Source organism: Pelodiscus sinensis, chromosome 15 (assembly GCF_052426305.1).
Source record: "Pelodiscus sinensis isolate ZL-2025 chromosome 15, ASM5242630v1, whole genome shotgun sequence".
In the NCBI taxonomy this organism is placed as follows: Eukaryota; Metazoa; Chordata; order Testudines; family Trionychidae; genus Pelodiscus; species Pelodiscus sinensis.
In genome coordinates, this window is record NC_143066.1 from 2,636,601 (window position 1) to 2,648,643 (window position 12,043).

General features: G+C 47.4%; 1 protein-coding gene across 5 annotated transcripts in view; it reads left to right on the forward strand.

Annotated features, from left to right (window-relative positions):
• The window catches only part of IFT140 (intraflagellar transport 140), a 214,143-nt gene that overhangs the window by 97,521 nt on the left and 104,579 nt on the right, over positions 1-12,043 (forward strand). For all 5 annotated transcript variants that reach the window (XM_075898985.2, XM_075898987.2, XM_075898984.2 and 2 more), the window contains exons 14-16: positions 121-238; positions 4,892-5,022; positions 11,143-11,296. In XM_075898985.2, coding sequence (XP_075755100.2) covers positions 121-238; positions 4,892-5,022; positions 11,143-11,296 — 403 coding nt within the window. The remainder of the gene's footprint in view (positions 1-120; positions 239-4,891; positions 5,023-11,142; positions 11,297-12,043) is intronic.

Sequence of the window (12,043 nt, forward strand, 5' to 3'; positions counted from 1 at the left end):
GCCTGTTTAATTTGGTTATTAAAGATCTTTTCTGAAGTTTGAAAAATATTTGTTACTGTTTTTTTCAAGCGCTAACATTTTTCTTGGCACAACATTAATCACTGTTGTCTGTCCCCACAGGGAGGCGAAAGTGCATTGCAGCAGTAAGAACTTGATTGAGCTCTTTTCTGGCCTGGGGGGCATTGCATCTGTTAAGTGCAATGCTAATGGCAACAAAGTCAGCATCCTCATCAACAAGGTGAGACAGGGCTCTCCACCCACCACACTAAGGTCTGTGAGTGATGCCAAATGCCAGACTAGCAATAATGTAGACAATGGGCTAACTTCTCTAATATAAACCCACACTTTCTATGCCCTTTTCAGGATTCAGAATTTCTGGTGTGAGCATTGATAGAAGCACTAAAATAAAGTTTGTATAGGTCCAAGGCCTCTAGTATCCTCTCTCTGACCACTGGAGATATTTGCTAACGGAAGTTGTGGATTGGCCATATGCCATTACAGGCAATCTCGTCATATCCTCCCCTCCATATATTTACCAAGTTCAGTCTTAAAATGGGTTAGGGGTTCCCCCCCCCCTCACTTCTCTCCTTGAAAAGCTTTTCTAGAACTTCATTCCTCTGATGGTTAGAAACCTTTATTTAGTTCAGCCTTTCTCAGATGTGGCCACCAAGGGCTTTTCTTGCAGCCACAGACTCCTAGGCTGGTATGGGGGGAGCAAAGCAGTGGTCCCTTCCCCTCCCTTGTGATCCTGGATGCACTGCCTTGGTGTTGGCTGCTGGGGCTACCAGCAGGGATTGGGCCCTCCTGCCCCTCCCCTGCCGGAGACACCTGGGGTACAACAATAGACAAACAGGTAGTGGGTGAGTTCCCCACCTTCCCACGAGCAGTGGAGCTCAGGCTTTGGACATCAGCCTTTGGATCTCAGAGGAGTAGGCTCTGGCTTTGGTCTCCAGCCTTGCACTCTGGGTGTCCACCTTTGGGCTCCATCCTCCAGCCACAGGGCTTCAGGCTGCAGCCCCTGCTGCCTGCCTTGGCCCATCTCTCCCCCTCCCTCCAGGGCTTAATATGTCCCCAGTCTTTCCGGGGCTGAGTAAGCCTGCTATGAGAAGTGATACCTGCGTGTTTGCTAACTTCGCTTTTCACAACAGGCTTAATAGCTAGCAATGCATTCGTTACAATGATTTGGACACAAATATATGGGCATATTTATTTTTCCCTAAAGCTAATTAAATATTTTAGGGAATGGTGTTGGAGCAACTACCAGCGAGAGTTGTTGGTCGCACTCTAAGGCCACCAAAACTTTGTCTTGAGAACCCCTGCTCTAATTTCAAGCCTACAAGTATTTAACTTATCATTCAAATTTTGTTGAATGATATTCTGGTCCTTCTCCATATAGGCAGTACCTTACAACTTTGTGTGTTTTTGCAAATTTTATTAGCACACTACTAAGTTCCCGCTGTGCTGCGTGGCAGCATGACTATGCAGCAGGAGACTTAAGAGGAGAGAGGTAAGGGGTAGGCAGGAACTCAAGAGGAGAGCAAACTGGGGCATGCAAAGCTGCTACAGCTCTCTCCCCTTGCCCTGGTGCTCCGTGCTGCTGTGGGGCAGAGAGACCCTCCTCCACTGAGAGCCGTGATGCCAGTGGGAGAGTAAGGTGCCTTCTCTTGGAGTGCTGTGCTGCTGGCAGAGAGAGCTAGGGGGAGTCCCCTAACTCAAACCCCAGGGCAGTCTGCCTATACCCTGATTCCCCCAGCCAGACTTGCACCCCCAGCCTCACTCCCAACTCTATGCCCTACTCTGAACCCCAACCCACACTCTGAACCCCTTAGCCCCATCCTGGTAATTTTGTTCTGCACACTAATGTGGAGGTGATTTGTCACATCACCTCCCCGTTGGTGAACATGACGAGATCCATTCCGTATACGAGAGGGGCACTGGCACAGTCCCACACTGTTTGCCAAAGCCATGAATGACAATGTTAAACAAGGCTCACTCCGGAGATACTCCTGGTAACCTTTCTCCAGCCTGACAGTTCACCCTTCAGCCGGACCAGCTGTAGCCTGCCCTTTCACCAGTCTCTTACCTACATTGGGAGTCTGGTGTTAATCCCCATCTTCTCCAAATTAATACTTTCTCGTGTGAAACTATATCAGAGGCTTTTCTTGACATCCAGGTAGATTAGATCTACTGCATTTTCTTTTGCTAGGACATTGGTTATCTCCTCAAAGAAGGAGATCAGGTTGGTCTGGAAGGAACTACCTTTTATAAAACAATGTTGTATTTTATCCCACTTGTTTGTCTCTAGGTTACTGGTGGGCAAGTACCAGCCCATGGGCCAGATCTGGTTCACCAGAGTTCTCCCCAAGAGGGCCGCTGTTGCTGTATTCTAAGGGGCTGTGTCTACACTGGCATGAATTTCCGGAAATGCTTAAAACAGAATACTATTCCGTTTTCAGTTTTTCCGGAAAAGGAGCGTCTACATTGGCAGGCTGCTTTTCCGGAAAAACCCTTTTTCTGGAAAAGCATCTGTGGCCAATGTAGACGCACTTTTCCAGAAAAGAGCCCCGATCACCATTTTCGCGATCGGGGCTTTTTTCCGGAAAAGACTACTGAGCTGTCTACACTGGCCCTTTTCCGGAACAGTGTTCCGGAATAAGGACTTATGCCCGAGCGGGAGCAGAATAGTTTTTCCGGAATAGCGGCTGATTTTGTACAGTAGAGCATCGTTGCTTTTCCGGAAATTCAAGGGCCAGTGTAGACAGCTCGCAGCTTATTCTGGAAAAGCGGCTGATTTTCCGGAATAAGTGGCCCAGTGTAGACACAGCCGGGATGTAAAAAGTGGTTTAAAAATGTACCCGTGGAACTACTAAAAATCATAATAGTTACATGGTTACACACACTGTGAGCTCTGCAGCATAACACAAATATGCTTTATACTGCAGAGCTGCAGTGAAGCCACCTCCCCAGGAGCGGAGCCAACAAGGGCTGCTGACCCCAACTCCCAGGGAGCCAGTCTGTTACCTGCGGGGGGAAGGTTGGGCGGGCCTGACACAGACAAGGGCTGCTCTGGCCTGCCTGCTGAAGCAGCCCCTGCTGAGGGTGGTTGGGGAGCTGCTCCAGCCCTTACTGGTTAATCAGAACTGCTAACTGGTCCTATATTTGCTAGTAACACTTGTCATCCAATCTATATCTTTGAAATGAAAGTCTCCCATAATCACAATTCCCAGGAGTTTTTATTTCATTAAAATTATTAAAGGCCTCTTTTAGGGATGTAAAATCCCGTTTAATTGGTTAACCAATGAAACATAATGTTTAACTGGTTAACCAATTAAAGGGGAACTGGTTGGGGGGCCCACCACGGCCGGGACTAGTGTGGTCCCTCCTCCCTGGACAGGGGCTGCTCCAGCTGGGCTGCAGTGCCCTCTGCTCATGATGGTCATTGCGAGGCTGAAGCTGCACGTGGGGTGCTGCTCCAGCCCCCACTGGTTAACCGGAACCAATAAGCCATTCGCTTCCCTAGTCTCTGTTCATATCCAAATCGTGTCCTGGGGGTTTGTAGCAGATCCAAGCACTATCCTAGTGCAACCTCTATTACTTTTCTCCCCAAATTGATTTTGACCTAAACAGATTTCATTTGATCCATTCCATCACTTCTAATTTCTTTACATTCTTCCTCATCATTAATATAGAATTCTACTCCATCACCTTATTCTGTCTTCCCTGAAGAGCGCATATTCTTCAAAATCTGTCTTCCAGTCACAGCTGCTGTCTGTCGTTTCCATTAACCCTGTGATATCTGATTTAATTTACTGCACCAGTACGTCTAGTGCTTTGCATTGATGAACAGACATCTTTCAGGTTTCTGCTTTATTTCAACCAGATTCCTCACCTGATTAGGTAACAGTCATTTTACTGTCAGCACTGTACATTTAACTGTTCCTGCAATTGTTATTGGCACTGTCTTTCCTTCTGTCATCTATTCTCCACCCTCTGTTGTTCCTTTCTCCATTTCTCCATTGCTGTATTCTCTTTTATTTGATTTTCTTCTCTCAGTGTTAGAATCAGGTTGGAGATTACGTGAGCATCTCCCATCTCCACAAATTCCTAGTTTAAAGCTCTTTTAATCAGTTGTCAACCAGCTCCATCCTATGAGAACAGTCCTCTGTCCGTGAATGCCTCCCAGTAGTGTAATATCCCAAAGTCCTATTTATAGCACCATTGCTTGATCCCATCTGTTGTTCATGATAATCTTGTCTTGTCTTTGCTCTTCTAGGGACAGATAGAATCCTTCTGGAGATCACCTGAGCCTCCATTTCTTTCAGCATATTCCCCAGCTTAGTATAGTTTTCCTTGACGTGTTTGAGTGGGAATCTAGCAGTATTATTTGTTCCCACACGAAAGACAATCATTGGAGTCTATTCTGCTCCCATTAGGATCCTCTTCTGTCTGAGGACCATATTCCATATCTTAACTCCTGGCAGGTAACAGCTTTCTGTTCTCCAGATCAGCTTTGGTGATCAGCCTCTCAGATCTAACTCTTCATCAGGTGGCACTTCCTAAATACAAAGCACCTTTCTGATACCCACTCTAGAATATTTTACATTCCCACAACTTCCATATCCAGTCATCTTCACTCTCTCTTCCATTCCTTGGTTCATGATCACTGCTGCCATTGTAGCCTTCTCTGCTGAACTACTGTGAAGGAGGCAAAAAAGAACCCTAGAAACCAACCAAACAAAACCAGTTTGTTTCAGTTTCCCTGCTGAGACTCCCTTGTTTCGGGAGTTGGCTGGCTCCTATGCTGCTGGCTGGGCTTTATAGGCAGCTGAATTTAACCGTGCTGGTCTCTTCTATTGATGGTTCCAACTCCTTCTCTTTTCCCCTTCCATAGGCTGATGAGAGTCTTGACTCTAAGATCTGTTTCTATGATGTTGAAATGGACACAGTCACACTCTTTGATTTCAAGGGTGGACGAGGGAACGGTGGACCTGTGTCCTTCTACACTGGACAAGAGCCTGGAAGGTAAGAAAACTTCGCTTTGGAAATTCTGGCTTGTGGCTTTATGGTAGGAGCAGAGCCGGATTAAGGGGGGGTTAGCCGGGCAGCTGCCCGGGACGCCAACCTATGAGGGGCACCTGATGGCAGCTCTAAGGGGTGCCGCGCGGGCCCCGGGCGCGTGGCGCCTGATGGTAGCTGTAAGGTGCGCAGCGCGCTGGGGCCACGCATGCGTCACGCGCCCGCTGCCCGGGATGCAGGAATGGCTCGAGCTGGCCTTGGGTAGGAAGCCTTTCTTTAATGCTGGAAGAATGCTGCACAAACTCGGGATTTCTCTGATTTCAGTATATTTTTAACTGATTTTACTTAAATTCGGGCAAAACCATATGTATCATAGAATCATAGAACTGGAAGAGACCTCAGAAGGCTATCAAGTCCAGCCCCCTGCTCTAGGCAGGACCAATTCCAACTAAATCAACCCGGCCAGGGCTTTGTCAAGCCGAGACTTAAACACCTCTAGGGATGGAGACTCCACTACTTCCCTAGGTAACCCATCCCAGTGCTTCACCACCCTCCTAGTGAAATAGTTTTTCCTAATATCCAACCTGGACCTCTCCCACCACAACTTGAGACCATTGCTCCTTGTTCTGCCATCTGTCACCACTGAGAACAGCCTCTCTCCATCCTCTTTGGAACCTCCCTTCAGGAAGTTGAAGGCTGCTATCAAATCCCCCCTCACTCTTCGCTTCTGCAGACTAAACAGACCCAAGTCCCTCAGCCTCTCCTCGTAGGTCATATGCTCCAGCCCCCTAATCATTTTGGTTGCCCTTCCCTGGACCCTCTCCAATGCGTCCACATCCTTTTTATAGTGGGGGGCCCAGAACTGGACACAATACTCCAGATGCGGCCTCACCAAAGCCGAATAAAGGGGAATGATGACATCTCTGGATCTGCTGGCAATGCTCCTCTTAATGCAACCTAATATGCCATTAGCCTTCTTGGCTACAAGGGCACACTGTTGACTCATATCTAGCTTCTCATCCACTGTAACCCCCAGGTCCTTTTCTGCAGAACTACTACTTAACCGGTTGGTCCCCAGCTTGTAACTATGCTTGGGATTCTTCCGTCCCAAGTGCAGGACTCTACACTTGTCCTTGTTGAACCTCATCAGATTTCTTGTGGCCCAATCCTCCAATTTGTCTAAGTCATTCTGTACCCTATCTCTGCCCTTAAGCGTATCTACCTCTCCCTCCAGCTTAGTGTCATCCGCAAACTTGCTGAGGGTGCAATCCATCCCCTCATCCAGATCATTAATAAAGATATTGAACAAAACCGGTCCTAGAACCGAACCTTGGGGCACTCCGCTAGAAACCGACCGCCATCCTGACATCGAGCCATTGAGATACATTTATTGAGGCTTGCTTTTACTGCCTTTGAGTGGGACATTTTGTTGCTAACCAGATCGATCCTTGTTATGGTTGACTAATGTTTAGAACATTCACGTTTTATTTTGACACAAGAATCGGACTTCTACATTCTTGTTGCCCAAGTTTACAGTGGTGAGGAGTGTTGTAAAGATTGCATGCACAGACGTTATAGTGATATTAGTGATTTGGGTCATACACATTGGATCCTCAGGATAGTTATGCTGAATCTGTAGGGGCTCATCCACTTCCCCAAGCAGACTCTAGAGCTGTGGTCACCAACCCGTCGATCGCGATCGACTGGTCGATCGGGAGGGCTCAACCAGTCAGTCGCGAGGCGTTCGGGGCCCCTCCAATTCCCCCCACCCCCAAGAAGCCCCACTACCTACCTCTCAAAATGGAGGTAGTGTAGGCTTCCTGCGGGGTAGAGTGAAGTCCAGCAGCTGCGCGCCACTTCCAGGGTTTCGGGAAGTGCGCTGCCAGCTCCCCTCCTCCAGCACTCTGGCGCGCTGGGAGGAGGTAGAAGTCCCGGAGGAAGGCGTGTGCTGGGGCTTGGGGGGGGAGGGGCAGGGAGGCACGCACCGGGGCCCCCTTCCTCTGCGGGGGAGGAGGTAAGAGTCCAGAGGGGAAGCGTGCGCCGGGGAGGAGGAAGGAGTCTCGGGGAGAAGTGTGCACTAGGGCTTCCTTCCTGGGGAGGGGGAGAGGGGAAGGAAGGCATGCTCCGGGGCTCCCCTTCTCTGTGGGGAAGGGGGGTCCCAGGAGGAGGCTCTTGCCGGATCTTCCTTCCTCTGGGGGGAGCGGGGAAGGCACGTGCAGAGGATTCCCTGCCCCAGCCAACACCCTGCCCCCTGTTCCCACTGGCACTCTGCTCCAACTGGCATCCTGGCTCCTGCCCCTGCCGGCACCCTGTCCCCACCCCGGCACCCTGTCCCTTGCCTCCACTGACACCCTGTCCTCTGCCCCAGGCCCTTGCCCCAGCACCCTGTCCCCTGCCCTGGCACCCAGTCTCCTGCCCCAGCACCTACAAGCACCCTGTCCTCTGCCCCAGCACCCATTGGTACCCTACCCAGCACCTTGTCCTGGTACCCCCTGGAACCCTTCACCAATACCATGTCCCCTGCTCCCACCAACACAGTTGGGGCCACATTAGTGAGTCTTGTGGGGGTTTTGGAGGAGTTTTTATTTTGCATCTCACTTGTGTGGCCCCAACTGACTTTTCTGTGAGACAGTGACCCCTGACTCAGAACAGGTTCCCTGCCCTTCTCAGAAATAAAGACAATGCAGAAACTTTTTGTGTTTGACATAGTATTTTATTTGAAAATGAAGCCTGGCCAACAAACCTCCAATTGGGGCCAAGCCCCCATCTGGTCTCAGCAACATAACACTCCTGCACTCCCCCTTCCCCCAGACCCTCCATCTGAACCTATCATACACTGGAAAACTCTGTCATGAGCCCCTCACATACCCTAATCCAAATTCCTGAACCCTCATATTCACAAGACTGTGGCTTGCTTAGTACCCCAACCCTACTTCTGACCCCAACACTGCCCGGCCTGAAGCCCCCTCCCCGAGCCAGCGTCCCCTTCTCCACCTCCTCCTGCATCCAGATTTCCTCCCAGAGCTTGCACCTCTCACCCCTTCCCACACTCAAATCCCTCATTCCCACCTAGAGCCTACACATCCTGCCTCAGCCCAGCGAGGGTCCGGCTAGACTGCAGGAGTTTTTCAGGATTCTGGAAATATCCCAGAAAAACACTTCTGCATCCAGGGATGCGTTTGTTCTTCTGCTTTTTTTAGTGGAAGAGCAAATGTGCTCTTTTGGTAACCCCTATACTCCTCTTTCCACGAGGAATAAGAGATCTTCCAAAAGAAGTGGTTTTTCTGACATTTGGTCCAGTCTAGATAGGCCAAATGTTGGAAAAATCTCTTCCTACAGAAGAATTGGAAAAAAAAAGCAGCAGTATAAGGGTTGGGGATAGCAAGTGGTGGAGAGGAGGAGGAGTATAGAGAGGAAGAGGCGGGGCTTCAAGAAAGGGGCGGGGCGGTAGATCTTGGCTTGTTCTGTCATTTAAAAAGTGATCTTGGGTGTTAAAAGGTTGGCGAACACTGGTCTAGAGGGTAGGAAAGGAACTTGCAGTGTTCCTTCTAAGCTGTGCGGCAGCATAGCTTCACAGGTGATTGATCAGCCCTGTGAAGCTGTGCTACCTTGCAGCTTATAGGGATCACTGGATTGCTCATCAAAATGTTTTCATTTCACTTCCATGAAATGCATGTCTTTATAGCTGTTTAGATTGGATGTTTTGATTTACAAACTATACCATGTAGTAATAAATAATAAGCTTGAAATTTGATCTCAAAGCAGTGGCATGTAGTGAACCAAGAATGAGGCTCAGAATATGGTGAAATCATACTGGTCCAAATTTCTATTTCTCCATACAGAAATATACCTTGTGGTTCTTTGTTTATGCCAAACTACTTTTGAAGGGCAGGCTTCTGCCTTAGCAATCCTTCCTGTAGATATTACAGACAGGCATGCAAGTATTGACATAAGCACTGAAAAATGAGAGGTTCCCAGGAGTGCCCAGTGTATTTGTGGGAGCAGAAAAGGCAGGTTTGGGGTCTGTTAGGTTTTGGTTAGTCATCCAGATAAAGACAGCAACAGGGCAAATTTGAAGATGGTAGAAGCTTTAAACTGTAGCATTCTGCTCCTAGGGCTGCCAGGTGTCCGGCATGGACCCAGACAGGCCGCTATTTTCGCCTCCTGTCCGGTAAAAAAAATTCAGAAAATACTGAACACCTGAAATGTCCTAAAATGTCCGGTATTTTCTGATTTTTTTTTCCCAGCCAGGAGGCAAAAATCCCGGGTGCTTGCCTGGTTTCGCAGGGGAGCTGTCTGGTCTGGAGCAGGAAGTCAAGGTGGCAGACGGCCGCCGGCACCCTGTTAGGGCCAAAAAGCCTCAAAAGCATTTCTTAAAGGGGCCATGCATTTTATTTTATTTTATTTTATTTTATTGCTTAATAACTCTCGGGGTCTTCTTTTTTTTATTATTTGCTCAACAACTTTGGTCTCTCCCTTCTTTTTTCCTCAGAATTTTTTCCCCGATGTTTTTTTTGGGGGGTAGGGGTATTCAATATTTTTGGTTAAACCATCTGGCAACCCAATCTGCTCAGCCTGGCAGAGGTTACTTTAAAACTGGGGGATCTGTGTCAGATGATGTGCAAGTGGAGAAAACACATTGGCATCATCTGCCATATATGCTTTTGGTGTGTAGAATCCTGAAATGAGTGTCAGCATCATATGATTAAAAAAGTAATAACAATAATAATAATTAATAATATAACTCACTCTGCTTTCCCTTTTCCATCCTCCTAAAGGCAACAAAATCTCTCCCAGTGGTTCTATTGCAGGTTTTTCAGGTGCAGCCCAGTGTGGCAGGAGCCATTCAGGTTTCAACCTTTTGTCAGGATTCTTTTGCAAGATTAAGAATGGCGAGTGCACCAAAAAATTGCAATCCTCCACCCCTCAGATTCACATATTTCAATGGTAAAATTTGATACATAAAGTTTAAAAGCTGTGGTAGTAATATCTAAAACCTCCCAATTTTGTACATAAACCATAATCTTGTTTTTAACTCTGGGGATTAATTGTCATGAGTTAGACCAGTGCTTCTCAACCTTTCTTTTTAATAAAGTACCCCTTTAAAAAAAATTATAAGCACCCCCTTTAAAAAAAAATAAAATGAAAAGTACCAGTAGTACCTACAGTTTTCAGACACACACAATTTTTTTCTACCATTGCAACACATTTGTTTAAACAACTTAATCGTAGCCAGGCAGATGATGAAATTTTTAGGTATAAAAAGTACAAAAATAATGAAACGCTGTAAAACTTACCACAAATATTCAGTTTTCTCCAAATTTCAGTTGTTGATGTACCCCCCAGACTTCTCTCGAGTACACTTAAGGGTACTCGCACCACTGGTTGAGAAACACTGAGTTAGACTGTGGAGAGAGGTGTTAAGGTGTCTTTTTGCTTTGTTCTAAATCCTTCACTTCCCCCTTTCATTCTGGTGGCACCAGTAGAGGAGAAAAATATTTCCTCAGCCAGTGCCCTTACCCCTTGCCGCATCCCAACCCTTTGCTTCCTCCCGGAGTGTGACGGACTGGGCCGGGTCTGGGCACAGCTGAGGGCGTCCACTCAGGGCGAATTGCTCAGATTCGGGGCACCTTACAGCCCCAGACTGGAGACCTTCCCAAACAGGCCACAAACCAGTCCCATAGAGCTCTTCAGCTGCCTGCCTGAAGCCTCACGAGCAAAACCCCTCTGACACCCCAGCAATATCTGTGCCCCAGATGGCCCCGGGCCTCATACACAGTTGGGGGGGACTTAGAACCCAATCCCACCTACCCTGAACAAGTTCTGTCTGGTTCCAAGAACCCCCAGCAGGAGCCATCATCCCCTTCTACACCTGAGTGCTCAATTTTGTGAGCATTCATAGCTCTCCATATAATTTCCATGCCGAGATGTGGCCCTCAGGCCAGAGTTTATTGTATCTTGAGCACAATATTAGAAAACTTTTAAACATTTATTTTATATATGTGATGATAGTTTGGGCTATCTCATGGTATGTTTCATTCCTTATTTATGGTAATGAATTGAATAAGTGGCCTGGGACATGTTCCACTGGTTTTTTACATATTTGTCCTCCCGTTGATCTTGCAGGAGTGCCACTGAGCATCCAGAACTGCACAATTGCATCCCTGTTAGTCACTTCTGGGACCAGAGTGAACCAAGACTTTTTGTGTGCGAAGCGCTCCTTGAATCAAACCTGCAGTTTCCAGACAAGCAGCAGATGACCGAGAGCTCAGAAAGCACAGTATGATTTTTCTCTTGCTCTGTTTTGATTTATTTTTATCCCAGAAATGAACTATTGGTTCTGGCCTTCACTTATCTGTTTAGGTACTATGACCCCGTGCACAGAAAGCAGTAGCCAAATAAACTTTTAAGTGCCCAGTACTTGTAACTTGTTTTGGCCTTAATACGTTTTTTTGTGAGCAGTAGGTTTTATGCTGCACATATTAGAACTCATTGTGAGGAAATAGGAACATCTCCTGGGCAGTTTCAAATGTTTTTTCTTTAAGCTATTGTGACAGTATCAGGTCATATGGCTACAGGTGAGTGGTAAAAGGCAAGTATAAGGTAAAAGCCCCAGATTAAACAGGTCCCTTTTCCATGGGTCAACTAAAAAGGGCTACTCCGGAGCAATCATATCACTTGGAGTCAACCAGGAACTTGCTAGAACCAATTAACACAGGCTAATCAGGAGCCAACTAAGAACCGGCTAGGACTGGTTAAAAAGATTTCCCTTGATTTCAGTGTGCACAAGGAGCAAGGGATGTTACATTTAATTTAATCAATTAATCGACAAGTGGATGGATTTTCGATTAGTCAATAAATGGGGAGTGATCTCTTAAGACATTTAAAAAGCAGAGATGCATCTGGGACTAGGTACCAGATCCTGGACCCCAGGGCTCACTCCTGGTCCCCACTAGCCGCCTGCCCCTCGCAGAGATGGTGCTAGGGGGAACTGGCTTTTAAGTCAGCTAGTCGAGGGACTAGTGGA